The sequence below is a fragment of the Protopterus annectens genome, chromosome 1.part0 (genome assembly GCF_019279795.1).
Source record: "Protopterus annectens isolate FY-2018-M chromosome 1.part0, PAN1.0, whole genome shotgun sequence".
Classification (NCBI taxonomy): domain Eukaryota; kingdom Metazoa; phylum Chordata; order Ceratodontiformes; family Protopteridae; genus Protopterus; species Protopterus annectens.
In genome coordinates, this window is record NC_056725.1 from 1,281,053,094 (window position 1) to 1,281,079,528 (window position 26,435).

The following is a 26,435-nucleotide window of genomic DNA, read 5'->3' on the forward strand; positions in this document are numbered from 1 at the left end:
TGACAGCTCCTTTCCTTTAATGCTTTGCCTGTGATTGAGGAGCTATTTCAGAGGGTAGCTATGGATATTGTGGGGCCTCTGAGTACCCCAAGTTCCACAAGGAAAAAGTATATCCTACTTCTGGTGAATTATGCTGCACTATACCCTGAGGCAGTGGCTCTGTCCTCCATTGAGGGAAAAAAGGTGGCAAATGCAGAGATTTTTAGCAGGGTAGGTTTCCCAAATGAAATACAGACCTGCTGACTTGTCTGTTGAAGTACTGTGGGGTGAAGCACATGAAGACCACCCCCTACTATCGCCAGACTAATGGTCTTGTTGAGAGGTTAAACTCTTACAGTCAAGTCTATGTTATGGCATTTGCAGACCAGTTTAAGAGGGAGTGGGACAAATATTTGTCCCATCTATTGTTTGCTTACAGAGAGATTCCCAAGGAATCCACCGGGTTTTCACCCTTTGAGTTGTATGGGCATAGGGTGAGTGGACCTCTAGATTTAATTTGAGATGAGTGGGAAGGTGAGTGTGAATCTCACAAGGAGCTGTTGTGGCCTATGTCCTAAACCTCAGGACAAGCCTCAGGGAATTCATGGGCTTGGCCCAAGAGAACCTGGCAGAAGCCCAACAACAGAAAAAGGTATGGTATGACAGGAATGCTCAAGCTAGAGAGTATGCTGTAAGGCAGCAGGTAATGGTTCTCACTTCTGTCAGACACAACAAGCTGCAAGCAGCTTGGGAGGGACCCTACAAGGTTGTAAGAAAGGTAAGTGATGTTAACTACAAGGTGGCACTACTAGGCAGGGGCACAAATTACACCATGTTAACATGATGACACCTTACCATGATAGGGAGGCCCTTCTGCTGAGCATTTGCAATGGATTGCAAGAGGAGTCAGAGAGATCTGGTGAATGATCTCCTCAATGAGGCTCGGACTGACACCTCAGTGGAAGGGATAGCAATGTCCCAACAGTAATCTCCTACCCAGGTCTGAGAAATCCGAGCAGTGTTACAGGAGTTTGGGGACATGCTCACTGGGAAACCAGGGTGCACCCACCTGGTGCAGCACCAGGTGGATACAGGACCCCAAACGTCTACTAGGCAGGCCCCTTATAAGGTTCCTGAGAGAGTCAGACTCTGAGGGATGTTGGAAGTAGGGGTAATTCCAGAGTCCAACAGTCCCTGGGCCTCCCCAGTGGTGATGCTGCCAAAGAAGGATGGCAGCACCAGGTTCTGTGTGGACTACAGGAAATTAAATAGTCACACAGAGTCAGATACTTACCCCATGCCTATGACAGACAAGCACTAGAGCAGCTGGGTGGGGCTAAGTATCTTACAACTATTGATCTTACCAAGGGTTACTGGCAGGTGCCCTTGACTCCCAGTGCTAGAGAGAAGTCTTTGTGACTCCTTTTGGTTTGTATGAGTTCACAAAGGTGCCCTTTGGGATGAAAAATGCCCCAGCAACTTTCCAGGGGCTGGTGGATCAGATCCTAGCAGGAGCAGGAGGGGTTGCCCTTGCTTACCTGGATATTGCCATCTACAGCCATTCCTGGCAAGAGTATCTTCAACATGTCAGGGAGGTGCTGGGCAGACTACAGAGGATAGGGTTGCCCATTAAGCTGAGCAAATGTCAGGTGGGTATAGCAGAGGACATAGAGTGGGGAGTGGTAAGATCAGGCCAGAACTTGCCAAAGTGGAAGCCATTCAGGCATGGCCTGCACCTGTTACCAAAAAGCAGGTGAGGGCATTCTTAGGGACAGCAGGGTACTACAGAAAGTTTGTCTCCAGTTATAGTACCATAGCTGCGCCCCTCACAAACCTGACAAGGAAGAACAGGCCAGATAAGCTATTGTGGACCCCAGCATGTGAGCAGGCATTCCAGGAGCTTAAGGAAGTTTTGGGAGGACCCCCTGTGTTAGCCAGTCCAGACTACAGCAAAGAATTTGTTGTGCAGCTGGATGCTTTGAACCATGGGGTGGTGGCTGTACTTAGCCAGATTTATTCAGAGGGAGAAGAGCACCCAGTGGTTTATCTCGGTTGTAGGCTCCAACCCAGGGAGGAATGCGATGCAGCTGTAGAAAAGGAATGTCTAGCCATAATGTGGGCACTGCAGAAACCTCAGCCTTATCTGTATGGAAGAAAATTCACTGTAGTGACAGATCACAACTCCCTAATATGGTTACACATAGCCAGCCAGCAAAATGCCAAGTTACTAAGATGGAGCCTAGGGTTGCAAGCATATATGTCAGTGCAGCACCACAGTGGGAATAGCAATGTCAATGCAGATGGGCTCTCAAGACAGGGAATGGGGTAAGGTATACTCAGACAGATCTAACCCACTCAAGCAACATTTCTCAAGGGTCACTATAAAAACTAGCTTGAGTTCTCCGGAGGGGGAGGATGTGTGAAGGCTGCCAGCCTAGCCAGATAGATTGTAAATATTAATGCAAGCCATGGGCTTGTTCTCTTAAATGTGAAAAGACTGCATTGGATATTGAACTGCAAAAATGTAACAGTGCACTCTGCTGTAACAAAGCTGATAAGTCAATTCTTTGGTGTCAAAATTCAGAGCAGATATGTCTAGATGGAGGCATCCTACCTATTGTTTTAAGATCACAGTTAATAGCTAGAATTTGCATGCATAAATGCCCTTTATTGCTCTGGTTTCTGACCAGGTGTAAAGAATGTAAATGTAGTTTTTGTTAGTCTGGGAACACCAGTGAAGTGTGAAGAATGATGACATGTGAAGCAGCTTTGTGTTATCAATTTAAAGAGAGAGAATCAGAGAGCTCTGAGCATTTGTCTTGAGGACATCCAACATCATCAGCGCTGTCTTGCTCTGTATTTAAGTAGGATTTTAGAACTGTGTATTTTCTTAGAAATAGCTAGGAAATAAGAAGATTAGACATTTGTTTTTCTGTAATGTCAGATTTTTTCTACTGTATTATTTTAAACATTTCACTGTGATTGCTGAACGTTTGACTAGCACTGTGTAGGAAGAAATATTGTTTTGTGTTTTTATTTTTTTATCATTAAATATTTTTAAACCTTTCAACTGTGGCTGTTTTGGTGTAGAGATAAATTTAAGATCGAAGAGTACATTGCAAGTATATGGTGGTACTGTACCAAGTCACTCCAAATAAGTCTTGGCTGTTAGGTTGCAATTACCATTTTGATAATAATATTGCACAGTAATAATTGGACACCCTTTTAAGGGCCTTCTGAGTAGCTGAAAAATAATTAGTGAGTAGTGGCAGCTGGTACTACCTTTTAGATGGGGCAGAAAAGGGGGCACAGCTGGAGAACCTGTGCCAGCCTTCCCCAGGAGTGTGTGTGGTTGTATAAACTCTTATCTCAAAGTGTGTGTGTGTGTGTGTGTGTGTGTGTGTGTGTGTGTGTGTGTGTGTGTGTGTGTGTGTGTGTGTGTGTGTGTGTCAGCTACTTGGGCAGGGACACAAAGCACTGGTTGGACAGAGGGGGTGCTGGAGGTTTTAGCTTGACCACTAAGGCTGAGATCTGGACACTATAGCTTTGCCAGTGGAGAGTCTTATTGGAGACCTGGAGAGAAAGGGAGAAACCAGTCCCAGACTGACTGTGATCTCTGTGTTCTCTTAAGGGAAATTGTACTTTACTGTGTGTGTATTTATTATCCTTTCCCTATATGGATGCCCCTCACTAGTGTTAGTGGGGAGGATTGAGGCTCCTTGACTGCTGGGCCAGTGCATGGGCATCACAATCCTCTTGGCTGTCTTCACCACTCTCTGGAGGGGATTTGCGCTCAGAGGTAGAGCAGCTTCCATACCATACTACAAGGTTGTCAGGATGCTTTCTACAGTACCTCTGTAGAAGGTAGTGAGAACTGCTGATGGGTGATTCACTCTCCTCAACCTTCTTAAAAAGTGCAATCTCTGGTGTGCTTTCTTGACTATGGCATTTGTATTTGTGTTCCAAGACAAGTCCTTATCGATGTGCACTCGAAGAAACTTTGTGCTTCTCACTCTTTCCACTGTTTCCCCACTGATGGTGAGGGGGGAATGTTCCTTGTGATTTTTCCTGTAGTCCACAATTACCTCTTTTGTCTTGTTCACATTTAGTGCCAAGTTATTTCCACACAAGGTACCCAGCTGTTCCACCTCATCTCTAATATGCTGTTTCATTGTCGTTACTGATGAGGCCCACTACCATTGTGTCATCAGAAAACTTGATGATGTGGTTTGTATTGTACCTGGCTGTACAATCATGTGTTAACAGGGTGAACAGCAAGGGACTTAGTACACATCCCTGTGGGACTCCAGTGTTGAGTGATGCTGTCAGAGGAGTTATTTCCTATGCGCACTTTGAGGTGTGTCTGTGAGAAAATCAAGAATTCAGTTACAAAGTGGATTGTTGACGCCTAGTTGGAGTAGCTTCACTACCAGATGAAGAGGGATGAGCATGTTAAAAGCAGAGGTAAAGTCAATAATAGTACCCTCGCGTAGGTGTTTTTATTCTCAAGGTATTCCAGCGATAGATAGAGAGATGGCATCTGCCGTAGAAATGTTTGATCAGTAAGCAAACTGCAGAGGGTCAAGATCAGCAGGCAGCCTGGATGTTATGGCTTCCTTGACCAGTCTTTCAAAGCACTTCATCATTGTGGGGGTGAGAGTTACAAGGCAGTATTCATTTAGGCAAGATGATGGAGACATCTTTGGTAATGGAATGACTAGTATGTCCTTGAACCCTTTCGGAACTATTTGTTGACTCAGAGTTATTGAAAATATCCATGAAGACCATTTGTTAGTTGGATGGCACAGTCCCTGAGCACATGCCCTAGGATGTTGTCAGGCCCAGTTGCTTTCCTTGGGTTAACTATGCGCAGTGTCCTGTGGATATCAGCTGGGTTGAGGGTGACCATCTTCTCGTTATGGCCGATGGGCATTTTCTTCACTCTTGTTCTGTCCCTTCCTTGAATCTGCTGAAGTAGACATTCAGCTTATTTAGGAAATCCTTGTTGTCCTTACATGCGAAGACAGGGGGTCTGTAGCAGGTTATGGACTGGATAACCTGCCATAGGCACCTGGAGTCTTTTTGGTCAGAGAAGTAGCGAAGTAGCCTGGATCTTTCTGCGCATTTTGCTTCCTTCACTCTCTTGTTCAGATTTGCTCTGGCTGTTTTGAGGGCTTATTATTAATATTATTATTACTACTATTAACAGGCTCATATTCAGAACAATTTTTGCTATCAAAACAACAGGGTTCTGTCAAAGTGAAAGATAATAATAGACAACATGAGAGATATAACAGGAATGTGGACAATTGCTGTATTAGTCCCAGTTAGACTTATGTCTGCTATATTTTGGCTTTAAGTAGCACCATTTTGTCACAAGGAAGGTATATTACAAAGCTCAAAGTCAAAAGTCATTAAAAAGCAACTATTTCTTAATATCCATTCTCAAATGATTATGGCTTCCCTGATAAAGGATGTGAATTGCCCCCCTTCTCTGATGATGTGCCATATGACTACTGCAATCTCAGTGTTCATCTGCTTATTTACAAGAGGAAGCATCTGTCATATTTACCTTCAAAGGCATGGACACAGCTCCCATTTCCTTCAGGCAACAACGAACAAAATGTTATTCTGTAGTCCATGCTCCCAAAACATTGACAGAAATATGCTGGGCTCCCTATGCATGATCAAAAGTGTAATAAAGTTTAGATAGTAGAGAACTACTGCACTTCTGATTTGGAGTATATGACAATCAAATGCAGGCCCTTTTATTTACCTTGGGAGTTCATTGCTGTCATGGTTACAGCTGTTTACATTCCACCAGGTACTAATTCTACCACAGTTCTAGGTCATCTGTTTGACATCACTGACTTGCAACAAAACATCCATCCTGAACTTGTTCATATCATAGCTTGTGATTTCAATCAGATGGACTTAGTCAGTTCTCCCCAAATTTTATTAACACATCAAATGTGCAACCAGGTAGGAAAATACACTGGACAAGGCCTACTCAAATATCAAAGACGGCTACAGGGCAAAACAGCTGCCTCATCTAGGCTAGTCAGACCATTTGTCCGCACTCTTGACTCCAGCATACACTCCTGTTAGAAGAAAAGACCAGATTACTACAAAGATTGTTAAAATATGGCCTGAAGGTGCACTCTCACAACTGCAAGACTGCTTTGAAAGAATTGGGACATTTTCAAGAATCAGGATCTGGAACAGTACACATCAACAGTGCTTTCCTACTTAAAAACCTGTGTTGACAATGTCATTGTCAGCAAACACACTCATGTGTACCCTAATCAGAAGCCCTGGATGATGGAGGAGGTCAGATCTCTTCTCAAGTACCACAACACAGCCTTCAGGTCTGGCAAGAGAGTACTTTACAGCGTGGTTAGGGCTTACCTAAATGGAGCCAGATGAAAGGCTAAAGCAGCCTATAAAAGGAAGATAGAGGACCACTTCACCAACAAGGACCTACGATGACTCTGGCAAGGTATTCAACACATCACCAGCCATAAAACCAGTAATGGTATGGCCGTAGATGGAAATGCCTTGATGGCCGAGGAACTTAATTATTTCTTTATCCATTTTAAAGTGGAAATAGTGGAGGCAGTCATGCCTAGACCCCAGCAGATAGGCCACAGCAGTCTCACGTCATCTATACCAACCTCCAACCACACCTTCACAGTAGAAGAGCATAGTGTAAGATGTGTGCTGAAAGCGGTCAATCCAAGAAAGGCTGCTGGCCCTGATGGAGTGACAGTACGGGTGCAGAAAGAATGCATGGACCAACTCTGTGGGGGTCTTCACAAAGATCTTCAACCTGTCTCTGTTTAAGTCTACTATTCCATCTTGTCTGAAGTCAACTACGATCATTCCGCTGCCAAAGAAACCTGTCATCAGTAGTCTCAATGACTACCATCCAGTAACACTAACTCCGGTCATCATGATGTGTTTTGAACAACTGGTTCTGTGACACCATCAAGGACGGTCTCCCAGCTAACCCAGACAGAGACCAGTATGCTTACAGGGCAATTAGATCTACAGAAGATGCCATCCCCACTGCCTTACATACTGCACTTTGTCATCTTGAGCAGCAGGGGAGCTCTGTGAGGATGCTCTTTGTAGACTTTAGTTCAGCTTTTAGTACAATTATCCTGGATAGACCGGTCGCTGGCTTAGGACTTTTCAGAATCTACCTGCCATTGGATTAAAAACTTTTTGACTAACCATCCTCAGAATGTTAGACTAGGCTCATATCTCTCCTCCACTCTCAGGCTACACACTGATGTCCCACAAGGCTGTTTGCTGAGCCCCCTTCTGTATACTCTTTACACCCATTACTGTTTTCTCTCATTCTACTAATACTATGACAACACCACAGTGGTTGGACTTATTTCAGAAGGAGAAGAGACAGCATACAGAGATGAAGTTCAAAGACTGACTGTATGGTGTATTGAGAATAACCTTGCCCTGAACGCTGCCAAAACAAAAGAACTCATAATAGATTTCCAGAGGCACAACGCAGATCACAAACCAATATGTCAAAGGAGACCGTGTGGAAAGGATTCCTGCCTTTAAGTTTCTAGGTGTACATGTGACAGAAGATCTCTCTTGATCCATAAATATCACAGAGGCAGTCAAGAAGGCACTTCATTTCCTGAGGATCTTCAGGAAAAAAACAACCTGCAGGAAGAGCTACTGGTGTCTTTTTACCTCTGTTTTGTTGAAAGTGTGCTGACATACTGCATTTCCATGTGATATGCCAACAGCTTGGCAGCAGAGAGGAATGCCCTTCAAAGGATCATTAACTCTGACCAGAAAATCATTGGTTGCTCACTGCCCTCTCTGGAGGAACTTTTCAGCTCTCACTATCTTAGCAGGGCAACCAACATCTTGAAAGACCCTTCCCACCCTGGACATCAACTGTTTCAGCTGCTGCCTTCTAGCAGATGGTTCAGGTCCATTCCATCTCAAACAGACTTAAGAACAGTTTCTATCCCAGAACCATATATGAACTGAACAATGTTAAATACTCTCACTGACTACAGATAAGCCATTTGCACTATAAGGTATATGCTTACATTCCTGTGTGACTTACTTTATTACTTTCATGTGCAATATACCAAGTGCAATAACTTAGTTGTTACTGCATTGCATTATATTACAGTGTATTGTTTAGTACTGCATTATCTTATTTATTCATGTTCATTATATGTGAATATATATAATATTAGGAGGATCGCAATAAATTCTGTTGTACTTGTGCAATGACAATAACGGAATCTTATCGTTTCAGCATAGGGTATAAAAGTGGAAGGCCAAAAGAAACACCCAAAAACAGATTTTGAGGCTTTCCCCTCATTTTTGCAGTTGTATGTAACATGGGAACTAGCTAATACAAAGAGTCTGTAGCTTGGATGTGAGCATTTTAGAAATCACTGAGCTTTCGTCATGACAAACCTGGTATCTGGTACTATAAGGAAATAAAAAGAAATGAAACCTAGGACCCTAATGTCTTCCTCACCAGTCTTACAGGCTTAATGCAAAGGTCATAGAAACAGACTTCTTATGGTCTCTCCATAAGCAGAAGTCAGAGTGCAGTGCTGCATGTAGAAATTGGACTTAATTTGTTGAAGACTAATGTGACATGTGAATTTACTGTGACTGATCTCCTCAGAAGTAAATGGGTAACTGTCTTCAGATTCTGTTTCTATTGTGCAGGTAAGTTGAGTATAATCAGGCTATCATTCAGACATACATAATTGTATGTGTGTACTGATGTTTTGTATGCAAGTATCAATAGGCTAATTGCCTTTTGTCAAGCCAAATACCCTTTTCCAAATTCTGTGTTACCCACATGTTTCTTCAAACATTTTTTGAAAGCACATAGATTTCCAGTTCTTTTTATATAAACCAGCACAGAGTTTCAAGGCTCTATTACTTTTTCTGAAACCATATTACATCCAAGTTCACTGTGAATGTCACTGTATTTGTTGGTTACAGTTTTTAGACTCGTGCATTGAAGTAGTGAAAGAGCTGTCCTGATTTTGTACATTATGAACAAATCACCTCTAAATCACTCACATTTTAGTGAGTGAATGTTTGGCAGCTGCAGCTGCCAGTGTAAGTATAATTTGCCATAGACATTTTTTTTTTTTGTAAAACAAACATAGTAAACCAATACAGAAATGAGGGCAACCTTGTGACTTTTTGACCTTCACTTTTCCTTGACCTTTCCAAAGCATTTGACACAGTGTCCCAACAAAAGCTTGCAACACTAGGTCTTACTTACCTCTCTCTCCTGGTTTCACAGTTATTTATGCAATTGTCAGCAAGTAACTAAATGGCAAGAAAACCTTTCAGCGTTTCAGCCAGTCTCTGTTGGTATTCCCCAAGGGTCAATACTCAGCCCTCTTCTATGTAATATTTTAATAAATAAACTTCATACCACTACAAAACTTCCCACTTGTAAAATATACCACTGATTCAGCCTTATCTGCTCTACCCCATCCATAACAAAATTATAAAAAATCACTCAAAACTTTCACTGACATTGAAATATGGCTAAGAAAATCTAACTAGCTGCTTAATACCAAAAATGAACTTATGCTATTTACTCCAGAACAACACCTTAATCAGAAACACACATTTTATATTACCACAAGTTATAACACAAAAATAGAAACCATAAGCCAAACTAAACTACTTGGAATCATAATACATGACAACCTCAAATAGAATCACCACGTACTTGACTCCATCAATAAAACTCACCAAAAACTCAACTACCTCTATAGGGCCAAACACTACTTGACAGACCAAGCAAGGATTACCTTAGCAGCAACATACCTCCTTCCTTCTCTATTATATACTTCCCCTATTCTTACAACTATCAACACTATGTATAAAACTAAACTAGCCTCCTGCTACTAAAAAACAGCTAAATTTGCAATGAACCATCTTTATAAAATACACCACTGTCTTGCATTAAAGCAATTAAACTGTCTTGAACTCTCAAACCAGCTGACCTATTCACAACTAATCATTGCCCACAAACTACTGTACTCTCCAGACAAATGCCCAGCATTGCAAAACACTCTGCTGTACCATTCACCCACTACAGACCTTCACTGTAGCAATAAAACTTCTACTATGTATCAGGAAGATATTCAAACACTGCTGGAAACACTCTACTCTCATTATGTGTCAAAACTCTGGAATGAAATTTCCACACAGTTAAAACTGATAAAAAAACTAAATAGTTTCAAAACTTTGCCAGAGATGGCTCTGTTTTTCCTGCTCACCTGGCTGGCTTTACTCAGATTACTTTTCTCCAACTCTTACAGCCACTTTGAATCCCAATCTTTTGTACCTTATCGCTCCTCCTCATACTGCACTGATTCCCTAAACTCTTACTTTTCCTCCTTCACTCACACCCCACCACTAACCACAATTCCTCTTCTGTCCATTTATCTTCCTGCTCATTTCCATAACTTCTCCTTTCATATCCCTCTTACCAGTTTTTAAGCAACATTCTACTTGTCTCTATGTATACTAAACCCAAAAACATCCCAGTTTGATCTTTTCCCTGCATCCATCATACTATTAACTGTTATTGTGTTATTCCTCTATTCAATAATTAGCCAAATTATGTTAATCTCTCTTGTTTTTGTGTCAAAATGCTATGTTCTTGTAAGAAATATTTAAAAATCATGTAACTAAGCTCATGTATGTATGTTTTTATCCTGCAATTATAAACACAAATCATGTGCCCAGTTGGACTTTTCCCAGTCAACAAAGGCAAATAAAATAAATATATAAATTAATTAATTTTGTAAACTTGCTCTGGATCCATATAATTTGCCACAATTTTGTAAACTTTCTTTGGATCCATTCCAACCATTTTACTGGAGTCTGTACTCTTGATAACATATTGTTGCATCACTCAGGGTACATTGTACTATATTTGTGTATACCAGCATCAGGACTTCAGAACCTTTGTGGGTAAACGGTCTAAATGCTGATTCTAAAAATCAGTCTTATTTCAGCATATGCTGTTTAGACGAGTAAGAAACTTCAAGCCACAAAGTTGCTCAAATCAAGGGAGATGTCTGTTCTGCTCATATACAGATGGGAATATTTGATTTTTTTACTCCTTTAACAGGCAAAGTTAAGAGCTGGACACAGTCACTAGCTTTGGTGATGTGGCAATTTCAAATCACGGAAATGACAAGTGGAAAGAGTTGCTATCCACTTGGAATCCCATAAAATTACTTTTGTTGGGACATAAAGAAATGTACAAATATGCATCGCCATCTCTTGATACTAAAGCATCTTGATAATAAAGGAGAGAAAAACTCAGAGCTACAAGCAAAACTTCTTTGCTGAAGATAAATATGTTGAGATCTGTGATACCTAAATAGTTCCTATTTGTTTTCTTTAGTTGGCCCTGGACAAAGTCTTGAGCAAAGCACTTTGCCTTTTTGATGACTGGATATACACTGTATTGCTTTTTTTCTTAAAACATGTAAGGTTAAGACCACAGCTTCTGAGGAGGTATATCTGGCAAAAGTAAGGAGCACACACACTTCTGGCAGTATCCTATGGCATAACCCGGAGAAGTTACTGACATTTCATAATCTCTGGAAAGATCTCATGACATCTGTTAATGAACAGCATTGTTCTGGCCAATGTCACCTAAGCAGTATAACAGCATTTTGGGTATTCTCTTACAAAGAGTAAACATTTCAGTGGGCTGTTTCCAGTCAATAATATGCAAACATAAATTTCCAAACATGAATTTTTACATTTACTAACTAGAAAATTACTGCTGGTAAATGTTTTGCCATACATCATGGGTGATTCCCAGTGGGCGCTAGGCATGGGGTGGAGGTCTTGTCTTAGGAAGGTGAAGGCAGTGGCTGAGTTTCAGAGAGGTGGAATGATGCACCTGTACACCCCACTGTACGCCCAATTCAAGCACATCGTGGGTGTGTGCAAGTGGCACGGAAAAGTTAGAGCATAAATAATAACACTACCAGCAGCAGTGTGATGCTGCACCGGGGTCATCAGCCCCCTCACTTCCCACAGATGTGGGTCAGGGACAGCCCAAGGTAGGCTAAGGTGGGTCTGGTAAACCCAGTCAATGAGGAAAAGACCTTGGGGGGGGCAAGCTAATGGTCAGCTGCAACAGCCAAAAATGTACTTATTTCCAGATGGTAAAGCAGTTGAAAAATTCCACAAAATGATTAAGCTGTCCTGCTGCTAGGTGGACTGATAGTTGTAATAAAGGTGTAGAATAATGACAACATCAGGTAATACTCCTATAACAAAGAGATTTAGTACTGTTACCCACCGTGTATACTTTGTTAAATCCATCTTTCAGGGGATCTCCATTTCTGAGCCACTGATATTGTGGAATAGGCTTTCCAACAGCTCCACACTCCAAAACCAACTTATCTCCTACTATCAGTTTCTGAGACTGAGGCTGTATGCAGATCTGCAGTTTATTCTCAGGTAATCCAAGCCTGTAATCTATTAAAAGAAAAGAAAACAAGAAATAATTTAGTTACTTTACTTATTTTTTGTGAAATGGAAAGACCTACAGAATCATTAAGGCTCTACAGTTGGATGACACCTATGGTGGTGGTATTTTTAGTGAATGGTCTGGATGCCACAGAAAATACTCAACTGTCCTCCAAAAGTAAAATATGATTGTTTTAATCATATAGCTATTCATTCATTTTATTAACTGGCTCAGTTGAACCAAAAGGACATATTTCAGCCATGGCCTACGCCACATAAAGCCAAATGTATGTGTACAATTTTGTCAGACTGCAAGTATACTGCAAATTACATAATGCGTTATTAACCTGGAGTAAACACCACATCAGACAGCAAGAATTATGTTTTAATGTCTTCCAAAATTCAAGTAGAATTCCTACTGCCGAATATAAAATCAAATAAAAAAAAAACTGTTTTATGCTTATATTTTTCTTTTTCCCCCTAAAAAGGAAGTTCATATATGTCCGTAATGTATAATGCTATACTTCAAAAAGAAAAGCTGTCAGCATTCAGAAAACATTACATTACAACTAGGCACTGGGGCTTAACTGTTTCAAAATAAATTAGAGTTCTTACATCATGTTTTACTGGGGTGTCCATTTAAAGTCTGATGATCACAACAACTATTTTTGGGACAGTGAAAATGCAAGTGTTAACAGAGGGAATGCAAACAAATTGCAAGACTTAAGCATCCTGGAGTAATGCCCCTACTCTAAGGTACAGCAATAAACAAGTTAATATATGTAAGCAGCAGAGAATGCAGAGGTACAGCCCCCGCACTGAGGGATGCAAGGTGTCATTTAAATTTTAAAAGTATTCATTTATTTATTTATTTATTTACATTTGTTGAGTGGGAGTGTCCGACTGGACATAGGTCCATTTTCAGCGGAGGCCCGGGGAGAAAAGCTCCACAGTTAAAATAAACAGACAGTAGTTACATTGGATTACATAGCGATTAACAATTTAACATAGCAATTAATTACAAACATATTTACAGATGAAGAACATAGTACATCAGTAGACAACTAGAATCTTTATCTGCGAAGTACATAACAGACATTAACAAATGTTACAATAAGAAGTTCCTGCTGTATAATAAGTACTAGGCTTATGAGCATCTGAGCTTGCTATAATCAAGGTAGTTAGTGGGGTGGAAAGAAAGGTAGTGGTTGGATGGGGTGGGTGATAGAGTGAGAGTTGCAAGGGCATAGCCAGCATGTTTTTAATTGCGCTTTTAATAAAGTTTTGAAGTGGGTGCATGATGGTACGCAGGTAATTGTGGGTGGGAGGGAGTTCCATAATTTGGCTATGGCGCAAGAGAATAGTGCTTCACCAGCAGAGTTATTGGCTTTAGTGATCTGCAAGTGATTTTTGTTGCTGGATCTTAGTGGTCTGGTGGTGCGATAGGGTTGGAGTAGATTCTGGAGGGATGGGACATTTAGTGGATGGTTTACTAGTTTGTGGGCGAGTGATAGTTGATACCATTGAAGGAGGTGAGGGAGTTCAAGCCAACCCAATTCAGCAAGTGAGAGACAGTGGTGACTATGGTAGGATGCCCCTGTGGCGAATTTGGCGACTTTGTTGTAGCAGACTCTAGCTTGTTTAGATCACATTGCCTTAGGTTGGCATATATTGGAGAGGCATAAAGTAGGGTGGAGATAAGGTGGGAATTTGCTACTGAAATCTTTGCTGCTTTGGTGAGAAGTTGCTTATTTCTATATAATGCTCCTAGTTTTTTGTGGACTTTTTTATGGTCATGGATATGTGAATGTCAAATTTTAGTTTATTGTCTATTTTCACTCCTAGCAATTTGGTGTGTTCAGTTGGGTATATAGTGGTGTTGTCTTTTGCTGTGATGTTAAAGTGAGAGTTGTTTTGAGCATGTTTGGTGGGTTGGAAGAGGAGTAGTTTAGTTTTGTTTGGGTTGAGTATTAATTGGGCATCGGATAACCAGGTTTCAACAGAGGAAAAGGCTTCCTGTGTGACTTTTTACAGTTTGGGTAGGGACTGGGCTGAGCAGATCATGGCTGAGTCATCTGCGTATTGTACGAGTGTGCCATGTTTGGTGGCAGAGGCTAAATTATTGGTGAAAACAGAGAAGAGTAGGGGTCCAAGGATGGATCCTTGGGGAACCCCTATGGAGACAGGTAGTTGAGGAGATATGTCATTCTGCCATACAACAGATTGTTGGCGGTCAGACATGTAACTCTGAAACCAGTTGGTGACTGACAGAGAAGGATAGGTTATTGAGGACAGAGGTGAGTTGTTTTTGTGGGACCATGTCAAATGCTTTAGATAGGTCTAGGAAAGTAGCAGAGGAGAGACAGCCATTGTTTTGATGCTGAAGGATAGTGTTAGTAAAGGAGAGTAAGGCAGTGGTGGTGCTATGGTTTGGTTGGAAACCATGCTGAGTATTGGAAAGGAGGTTGTTAGTAAGGAGGTAGTCTGAGACCTGAGAATGTATGCATCTCTCTAGTACTTTGGAGAGTGAAGAGAGAATAGCTATGGGGTGGTAACTGGTTAGTTTTGTGGAGGGGAATTATATGTGATACTTTCCACAGTGTGGGAACATAACTTTCTGACAGAGATTGGTTAATCAAGATGGATACTGGGTAGGCCAGAGCATCAGCTGCGATTTGTAGGTATTCACTTGGGAGGTTGTTAGAAAAATATGTATTAATGTGTGTATGCTTAATGCCAATTAATAACCAAGTATTTTAATATGCTTTTCATTCTATTTTTCATGCACTGTATTTTATACAAATTGAGTTTCATATGAGACTGAAAAAGATGCTTTTTGAAAACTGCAGTATGCTTTCTGAAACTTGCAAGTTGCCCTCTGACCTAGTAACTGCTAGCACAGCAATATTCATGTTTATGCCTTTTGGAAATGTACTTGAGAAGCAGGTGCTTATCTGCTAGGTCAGGAACGAATGAATGAACAATACTATATTCTGTAAATGCAATGATTTTAGACAATCAGCTTTGTTCGAAGGATGGGAACATGTGCAGCTGCAGTAACTTAGAGATAAAGTAGACAAAGGATTATGAGAGAAATGAACTGCTAGCATTGTGCTTGAATTAGCCATAGTACCTTGAATGGCAACATAACATGTATCTAACTGGGAGTAATCAAGGCCATGTTGTTTTCCTCAGGAAGTTTCACATAAAAATTGATAAATCAGCAGAAATTCATAGGAAAGATGGTCAGCAGATGATGATGAAAAAGGTGGTAATCTGTTACGTCAGCTTGGTAGGACATAACCAGTTTAAGAATGTATAAGAATGAAAGTATTTCCTGTTTCTGGTTAGGCAAACTCTGTATTAGCACGTTTTTGTCTCCTTGCTGCAAGATTAAAGTGTCCTAACCTGAACCTACCGTGTTTTGATCATTTTTAAAGTATATTTTTCCTTTGACAACGTTGTCTGCTGTAATTTGGTGGGCTTAAGTTTAGTTAAGAGTTTTTTTATGTTGGAGGTAGGTACAGGAGAAAAAGAGAAGACAGTGGGGAGATTGCTAGTTGAGTGGAGGGGGGTTGTGTTGTTTAGCTATTGACAGTATGGTTTATGTGAAGTGTGTGTTGAATGAGGTAGCAATATTTTTGGAGGAGTGAGGAATGTTAGGAGGAGAGGTACTGACTTTACCTGCGTGGAGGATGGTGTTTATGGAGGACCAGAATTGTTTGGGACTGTGTTGGGAGGAGTCTAGGGCAGACTGGTAGCATTGGAATGTGTCCTGTTTTATTAGCTTTTTAACTCTATTGCGTAGTTCTAGGAATTTCTGTCTAGTTGAGGGGATTTTGCGCCAATGATCCCAGGCTTTATCCCTGTTTTTCATTTCTGACTTAGTGGTTTTCTGCAGCCATGGATAGGGTTGTGCTTGGAAAGTGTTATGGGGGCATGGTAATTAAGGATGCTCAGGAAGGTAGTATTAAAAAATTCAACTGCGTCATCAAGACTGAGGTACTTTAGGGGAGGCCAGTTACATTCTTTGAGGGATGAGATGAATGTGAGTGGGATAAAGTTTAGTTTTTTACGTATTTGACGGTAGATGACAGGTTTAGCTTGGTATAGGTATTTTTTGAGTAGGAATGTTGGGGAGTGATCACTGAGGCTATCTGACAAGCAGCCTGTTATATATGACTGGGGGCTCTTACTGACTAGTATCCAATCCAGGGTAGTGTGCTTGCTGGAGTTTTTATTTATCCTGGTTGGCGACTGGACTAGTTGGGTGAAGCCATGAAGGTTTATATGATGGGTTGGATTGTTGCCAGAACAGGATTGCCAGTCAATATTGAAATCATCTAAAATGACAGTTTCTTGGGGGAGATGGTGGGTAGACCAGCTGAGGAGGTTTTCTAGTGGAGGAATGTTTTGGCCAGGTGGGAAGCAGCATCCAATTATGTTGATGGTTTTATTTTGGTTTATTTTGAGGTTGGTATATATTACTTCTTCATTGCCTATTTGTGAAGCTGATGATTTTAAGATCTGGATGTTTAGAAGCTGTTTAAATATTATAGCTACACCGCCTCCTTTCTTTTTTAGCCGGTCTATTCTTAGTATGTCGTAACTGGTAGGGAGTATTTTTCTCACTGGTAATGTGAGGTTTTAGCCAGGTTTCTGTCAGGATGACTATATCTGGGGAGTACAAGTCTATGGTGGCATGGAGTTTGTTGGATATACTTCCAATATTTAGGCTTAGTAGAAGGAAGTCACTTGGCTTTCTAGTGGCTGTGATGTGGGAGAAGATGTGGTTTCTAGTCTGTTTATAGGATTGGGGTTGGAGATGGTAGGGCCAAGGTTGGGGTGGATGTCTCCACTTAGGGCTAGTTTTGATATGCATGAGGTTATTAGTTTTCTCAGTTTTTGAATGTGTTTGTTTATTAGGGAAACTTTATGATTGTGCTCTGTGGGTAATAGGTATGGTGGGAGGGTTACTATGTTAAGTTGTAGGGATGCTTTATATTTGAGTAATATAGTTGGTAGACTATGCGGAGGGTGCATAGGAATGGTTCTTGAGTTGGTGGGAGGGGAGCTGAGTGAGGGTGAGACATGAGTGGTGGTGTGAGTAGTAGTACAGTGGTAGTGGTTGAGTGGGGGAATGATGGAGCTTTGGTAGGATGTAAGATATGCAAGTATAATATCAAGTCCTAAAATTAAATTGTTGGACATCAGACAGTGGACAGATAAGCCTATTAACTGTTACCAAACAACTTGCCTCACAGAGCCATAGAGGAGTTAAGACAGATAAAACAGAGAAAGTTCAACCACAAAAATTATAAAGAACATGTTTCTTGTTACTTAAAAAATAATGCAATTAACTCAAGCAGGACTTGAGGATTTGCAGTTGTTTAAGGTCAGCATAAAGTGTGTACACACACACACACACACACACACACACACACACACACACACACACACACACACACGCACACACACAAAATACAAAGCTTCTTCTTAAGTTGTACTCAACTAAAACATTTACATAAAATGAATACTCCACTAAAACGTGCCCACAAAGTGCTTCCTGTTTTGGTAGCTTTCTAATGCTATAGTAATGTTCAGTGAAGAGAAATGCATTTCTTGTAACTCTGCAGCAAATTACTTCCTATTAATGCCACAAAGAGAGCTGTGGTAACCCACACTGACATGCTGCAATCTTCATGACTACACAACATATACAAACATAAGGGGGAAAGTATTATCAGGAGACAAACAGAAAGACTTGGAAGACAAGGACTGCCTGGTTCACTCACTCTACTCACAGCCTTTACTTGGGTCTACTTTATGCATTTGAAATACGAAAAACCTGAATCCAAATAGCACAACACATAAAGAGCGAACCGTGAATATGTTGAATGTACTAAAGTGCGAAATTTATAACCTCGAACCATCATAGTCGGCCAACCCACCACCCGCAACACACTACCTACCCAAACACAATAAAAAAAACACATACATACACTAACCAAAACCCTACTTCTAACCCTAAATCAAAGCACCAAAACCCTACTGCTAACCCCACACTAAACCCACATACACAACTATCTATGCACTATCCTTAACCCCTCCCTAACCCTAAGGTCCGTAACTACTGCACACTTCCCCTACGGAGCTATACCCAAACAATCTAAATATTCCACACACATACACTTAGCAAAACCCTACACTAAACCTTACATACATTACCTACACAAAACCTTACATACACTACCTACCTATGCACTTACCTTAACCCCTCCCTAAATCTAAGGTCGGTAACTATCGCACACTTACGTTACGGAGCTATACCTCAGACGGGTCAACTATGCAAATTTGATATTTCCACTTTTGCTGTTTCGTTCATTCGATGTATTTGCAGTTCGCTCTTTATGTGTTGAGCTATTTGGATTCGGGTGTTTCAGCTTTTGAGCACATAAAGTAGACCCCTTTACTTTTGGAGAAGTTGTTGATTCAACTTTACTAATGGTTTCCACTCCAGAAGGATTTCTGACTATCTAGTCTATGGTAGCTGAAAGTCTTCAGTTGTTACAGAACATGCAACAGCCATAAGAATGTTGTTCCACATGTCCATTTCACCTTCTGTGAAAAAAAAATTCTTCACTTTGCCCAAGCTACTTTGTCCACTATTCTAAATAACAGCACTAATTCAGATAAGATGAACTTTAAGAGAGTCTTTTATTGGCCACTTAATTAAATCCAGTTTAGGACGAATGACCAAAATGCATAACTGACTCTTATTTCTAGGCTCCATACCTAGAATTTCCTTTTTTTTAAGAAGTTTTTATTAAGGATCCATATATAGGTTCATAGGTTCACACTAGGCTATCTGCCCTAGGGCATTTATAAGCCTAGCCAGATTATGTTTGGCTTTCGCCACCCATTTTAAATGAATTGTAGTATGCACTTTTTCGAGGTTAGTATACTGTGCCTCTGTCTAACAGTGACACAGAAGTGATACCCGGGGTAAACCTACGATCTCCCATCCACTCATCAAGATTCCTCTTGAAGAGAGTCAATGAGGGACTCTGCCTAACCTGGACTGGGATTTTATTCCAGAGTGAAGGGAGCCTCTGGGTTGTGAATCTGTCCCTCCAGCATGCCCTATTTATTTCAGTGCTGAGGTTCAAGTCTCTCGAGTGCGTAGCTTGATGGGATTTGGATTTTCTGAAGTGCAGTATGTCCATGGCTTTATAAGTCAGGCACAGGTCGCCTCTGAGCAGGGGGTATGCCCATTGAGTAGAGCTGGAGTTTCTTTAACCGGGCAGCATATGGCATCTGTTTGAGCCCTTTGATCCTCTTGGTGAGGTACTTTTGGGGTCTTTCCAGTTACTGCAGGTGTCTGGTAAGGTACATCCCGAAAGGGGCATTGTACTCAATTATGGGCCTGATGAGGGATGAGTAAAGAGGCACGATGACCTCCCCTGATCTAGATGTGAATCCCTTCATGATTAGGTGGGCTAAATAAAATGTTTTTCTAACCACTTTGGCCACGTGGTTTTCAAATGAGAGATTGCTATCAATTTGGGTCCCCAGGTCCCTAATTACTTCTCTGTACTTAATGGATTACCACCTATGTGGTAATTTGTGGGCACTTTGTTTTTGCCATAGGGGATGACTATACACTTTTTGGTGTTTAGCTTGAGGCCATGGCTCTGGCATCAGTTGTCTGTTTCTATGAGGCCCTTTTGTAGGATGTTTGTGTCGGCTGGAGAGTCGATTATGGCGCCTAATTTGCAGTCATCTGCGAACTTGGTCAGCCACAGTTCTTCTGTGTTGGCCTGTACCTATATACCGAACAAGAGAGGTCCCAGGACTGAGCCTTGTGGGACGCCACTTGTAACTGGTTTGGAGTCTGACATGGCTCCAGCAATTCTAACCATGTGGGTTCTGTCCTTGAGCCAGTTTGCAACCCATCTATTCACTGCAATAAATATAACTTTTACAATAGCAATAATTATCTTATATTTATATCAACAAAGAAACTTCTATTAACAGCATACAATTAATGTGCTATTTAGTAAGTATAAACTACATATAACCTCTTGTGTCACAGTACATCAATTTGTTTACATAGTACTAAATGATACAAACCTACTCATTTAACATATTAATCTTTCAAGAGTTACTCTCATATCTTTCAAATAATGATGCTAACTTTATCCAAAGTTTATAGTTAACTAGAACACATACATAAATGCTTTTCTGAGATATACAATGAATTTACCTTATCTCCATTCACAGTAGTCATGTGTATCTGTTACAGCAAATTACCAATGGAATTCATCTCCCTGTATGCATTCTACTTTCTATTAGATGCAGGAGGCACTGACTCTAAAAATAAAACCTCAGTATTTTTTTAACACCTTTATTGAGTTATCACTTGTGACATAGGCAAATATCTTCACTTGGCTTCTAATATCTGGGTAGAAAAAAATTAAACATTTAACAGAAACACAAAACAAAACTCAAAGCCACTCAATGAAAGTCGGAGTAATACAAAATAAAATATTCTAAGAAAGTGAATGAAACTCTAATCAACATGGCTGAAAATGAACTATAAACTTTAATAAAACAAATGCACCATTCAATCATACGTAATTTATATCCTTGAGCTAGAAATTCATTCTTAAGAAATCCAAAAGCTGGAACCAGGTCATCGTCATCATCATGTAGCCTCATTATCCACAGGAATTGTCCCTTCATAACATTTTTAGTAACATGATCAGGATGCATGCTGGTTCTGTGTAAGAGGGTATTCATCTTACAAGGTTTCCTGTAGAGATGAGTGTGGCAATGTCCCAGTGCTCCTTAGCAACTGTAACACCAAGGGAGTCTACACTTTTATGAGAAAGACAATAACTAAACTTCAAAAAATCAGTTATCTTGTGCAATAAAACTATTCAAGCTCTGTTTTGTTCCTTTCCATATGAGAAAGATATCATCCACAAATCGCCTGTAGAACAGGCTATTCCCCAGAAAAAAACATTATTATGCAACACATACTCTTGTTCCCAGCATGCAGGGCAAAGTTGGCATAAGTGTTGGCACATGCTGTGCCCATTGCAACTCCTGTCTGCTGGATATAAAAGTTGTTGAAAACAAAGATATTATTTTCAAGTATCAGTTTGATTAATTCACATAGCAAATTGACCTTACTCACTGGCCAGTCAATATTGTTACCAAGCAATCGCCTCTCACAATCAATGCCCCAATCATTGTGTATCACTGTAAACAGTGAAGCTACATCATGTGACAAAAACATAGTCGTAAATCCCATCATATTGATCACACTAAGAAGAAAAATCCTCTAAGAAAGACTTATCTTCAAGTACTGTCACTGCCTTATTCAGTGCAGGTCTAAGTGTCTTATCTACTAAGACTGATAGAGACTCTGTGAACCAGCCATACCTGGATACAATAGGAGGCATAGGTGGTCAGACAGGGTCCTTATGTACTTTAGGTAGACCATACAGTACTGGAACGATGGGATGTTCAGTATGAAAATATTCATGTAGTTCCTCACTAATCTGGCCAGTCATAAGCAGGTCGTAGACTAACACATGTATCAATAATGGCTTTAACCAAATATCCAGCGATGTTCTTATAAGTCTTGACATCATTCAACATGGAATGCATCTGTTCAAAGTAGAACTGCTTATCCATAATTACTATTCCCCCACCTTTATCTGCTGGTCATATCTCAATGTGGGGGGGCAGATCTTAACTCTTCTAATGTGGTAAAATTTGTTGAGGTGTTAAATTACAGAAAGAACATTTATGTTTAGTTGTCAGGGAAGAATGTATCTCCTTCACAAATGCTCACAAAAGCTTCAATAAAAGGATGTGTAATCAGGGTGAAAGTACTTGGTTTCTTAAAATTATTAAAATCATTAGATTGTTCTAAATACATTAGTAATAAAGAAACATTCCTTGTAAAAAGTCTCAGGTCTGTTAAGACCTCGCATAATTCAGATGTTCTTGTAGGTACGTAGGAAAGACCCTTGTTCAATGCACAAATCTGTTCATCACTTAAGACAAAATTAGATCTGAAAAGAATTAAAATTGTTGTTGTCAGTCCTAGACGTAATGGGCAATGTTGTAGTAGTAGATAAATCATGGTTAACAACAGATAGGAGACAACCAATTCTGTGTTATTCATGGTTTAATTCTTTAATTGGGTGCCTGCATTCATATCACTATTTACTTCTTTTTTCATCATATCGTTAGCTTGTACACTGGATGCCATTGTCTCATTCATCCTCTGTTTTTGAGGTCAAGTAAAAATATGCCCTTTCTGAAAATCAGAAATGTCTCTGAGTTTCTTTAGTTCACATATTGGAACCTTTTCTCATAACTCACAGCCCCTTCAAATACCTCCTCAGTTTTGATTCTACAAATTTCAGAGGTAAAGTCTATATTCAGCTCCTTTAATAAACCCTTAATGTCTCTAAGAAGCAATATTTCATCAGGGTGATAAGTCTAATTTTAAATTTAAGTTCTGCCACCTTTTCAGCAGTTCTAAATAAGTATTCCCATATGCCGGCATCTTTCAGATGCGTAATCTGCAAGGTATGACTTCATGTTGAACACAGGCCTCAAATTGTAAGTGCTACCACTGCAGCCATTTGTATTTAAACAACATATTTTCATGTTTTCTTAATTTAGTGAAAAAAGTAGCATTACATGTCACAGCCATACCACTCCTATGTATATCACATCCAATGCAGATGACAGTAACGGATTCACTTCTAATAACAGCAGCCGATCCAACCACACATTAAAGCCATTAAGGCTGTAGTCTAATTATAGTTGCAATTCCTCAGCCATGCTCCAGTGGTAAAGTACAAACAAAGTAATACAAAACAAAACTCAAAGCCACTTGATGAAGGTCGAAGTAATACAAAATAAAATACTCTAAGAAAATAAATAAAACTCCGATCAACACCACTGAAAATGAACTAGAAACTTTAATAAAACAGAAAACGCAAAATAAAAGTAATTTATGAGTGAGTAGTCAATATGACTGCACGTGTTTCAGTGACTGGATGCTGTTAGATTTTTAAATGCTCTTCCTTTAGCATTTTTTTATGGTCTGAAGAAGTAGATTGAGTATCTGTGAAAGCGCTTACCTTTTATTTTACGTTTTTTTGTTTTATTAAAGTTTATAATTAATTTTCAGCCATGTTGATTAGAGTTGTATTTATTTTCTTGGAGTATTTAACAGAAGCATTTGAATTCCAAAATACAGCTGCCATGTCACAGAACTGCCATAGTCAAGAATACAACCTGTAGGTGGGTGGCATACCCAAGTCCTGTCACTTGGAGCTTCAGAGTGGCACTGCTACTAGGAAACATAGTGCTCACTAACTGATAAACTTTCTGACCATCACTTAATGCAACAATGCTCCTCATCTGCAATTCCCCAGGATTACACAAAACATCTGTAAGATGTGCTGTAGCACCTATGGCAACAGGTTGCCACATAAGCTCAAGTGACAAACTACAGTGAAACTTTAAGCAGAACTTGCTAAATAAAAGTAGTTTAAGCAGAACTTGCTAAATAGAAAAGTGTCAGTACAGGTCACAAACCAGTTAGCAGCAGTGTACAAACACACAAACCATATTTGCTGAGATAATCGTTCACAAATACACTTATGCATAGAGGAAAAAAGTGCAGTTGTGTGAAAACGTACTGACACAACCCACCGCTGGACCAGTAACCAAGAAGCATCAATCCTCACCACTGGAACCAGTGGGGAATGTGCATTGGGGGGATAGCAGGAACACACACAGTATTTCCAGATACACCTTCCTGCATCAGCTGCAATTTCCCTTAAGAGCACAGAAAGACCTCAGTCAATCCAGGGCTGGTTTATCCCTCTTTCTCCAGATCCCCAGTAAGACTCCCCACTGGCACGGCTATAGAGTTATGATCTCAGTTGAGTGGCCAAGCCAAGACCTCCAGCAACAAAGGATGCCCAGTCTTACTGTATAATGTTACTATTAATACAAATGGTAGTTTGACCAAGAGCAAGGCTATTAGGAGTGGCCCACAGTGTCAACAAATAAATATGCAAGTACTCTCAGAACTTAAACAGCTCTAGACAGATCAGCACAATGAAATGTTTAAATATATTTAATAATAAATAATAAAAGAAGACACTACCAAATATATATTTACAGCAACATTAGAGTTCAAAATCACAGGAAATATTTAAAACAACATTGCAGGACAGTCTCAAATAAATGAAGAAAAATATCTAGATTAAGCTTTTCTATATTACTAACTACATCTAAGAGCGTTACTATTCTCTAGAAACTTACTTACGGAGCAAGGCAGATGTGGTGAATGGATCATCTCTAATTATTGTCAGGTCAAATACAGAATACAGAATGCTGTCTCTCTCAGAGAATTCTCAAATTAATATCTCAAATATTACTGCTGGGCTAGCTTGCAGAATTACATCATTTCTTGTCATGTGACTTCTAGTCCCCAGGACCAAAACAACCATTGATGGCAGCTGGTACCATTTAGCATCTACCTGTAAAAATACATAGACAAGGGCTTTTCTTCAGATCTTTGGCAAATGTTGGAAGTCATAAAACAAGAACACACTTCCAAGACAACATAGAAACTTCCATCGTTTTAGACATTGTGTCTCCTTGGTGCATTGAAACTGAAAGACATCATCTTTTACTGTGTAGCCATAAAATAATTTAACTTCAGCTATTTTTCTGAAGTTTTGCTGGACTGAAGTTTACCTCCGGTGCTCCAGTTTCTACTGTTAAAATATATATATATATTTAAACAGTTACAATAGTGCATATATATTTCTGTTCTGTTCCAGTAGGGCACACTGTGGATCCATTCTAAACACAACCATTTTGCAAACCCTTTTCAACACGTCTGTACAAACCTAGTTTGATATATATATATATATATATATAACATACAGTTCTAATACATTTGTAACAAAAACATTTTATATAGATCATGCTGATATTCACAAATAACATATAATTATTTACAAAATTCCAGATAGTTGTGCTGGCAGTATCGCTCTTTGTCACACTTAAGATAACAGTTGATGTCCTCTTCACTGTTGCAGTATTTTTCACCTACCAGTCTTCAGTTCTTCTATGAGCCATTGGTCACAAATGTGATCACCTCATATGATGTAGGGTATAAAGGTAACATATGGATGCAGACACTCAGAACTGAAAAAGTCCCAGGAGGAACAGAATACTATCAGGGACTAAAAGGAACATAAGCATCCAGAAGAAAAATAAAAAAGGAATAAGGGAAGAGGGCACCTTGGCCAGGAGGGCAACCAGAACACATGGCAAGATTCAGAATAAACCAGAACATAGGGCATGATTCAGGCTTGAGGGGGAATGGGGAGGGACTGAATAGTGGAGCAGGAAAGACGAGGACATCTACTGTTATGGAAAGATTTTACATAACTGTACTATGTCCTTCCATATCACTGTTGCACTATTCTATAACTAAGTGAGAGTACAAGAGCTCAAGAGGAAGGCAGAGAAGAGCCCTCTGTAAACACATGCCAGACAGCCCTGGCAAATCCTGCTCTGGCCCTGGAAACAACATCCAACTTGTAATGTTTAGTGAAAGTATGAACAGAGGACCAAGTAGCAGCCCCAAGGATGGAAACGGTATCCGGACCCTTGAAAAATGCACCAGAGGAGGCAACTGCCCTAGTAGAATGTGCCTTTACAGACAACGAAAAACAAAGACATTTGCCATGAAAAGAATGACAAAACGAAATGGCCTTAGAAATCCAAGTGGAGATGGTTTGTTTAGAAACAGTCAGACCCAAAGTCCTGAGATGAAAAGAAACAAAAAGCTGCTCAGATTTGTG

At 40.1% G+C, this 26,435-nt stretch overlaps 1 protein-coding gene across 1 annotated transcript in view; it reads right to left on the minus strand.

The window, feature by feature from the left end:
- MALT1 (MALT1 paracaspase) overlaps positions 1-26,435 on the minus strand; it is a gene marked incomplete in the record, with an annotated part of 841,583 nt that overhangs the window by 475,507 nt on the left and 339,641 nt on the right. The window contains 1 exon segment of the mRNA XM_044066161.1: positions 12,344-12,522. Coding sequence (XP_043922096.1) covers positions 12,344-12,522 — 179 coding nt within the window.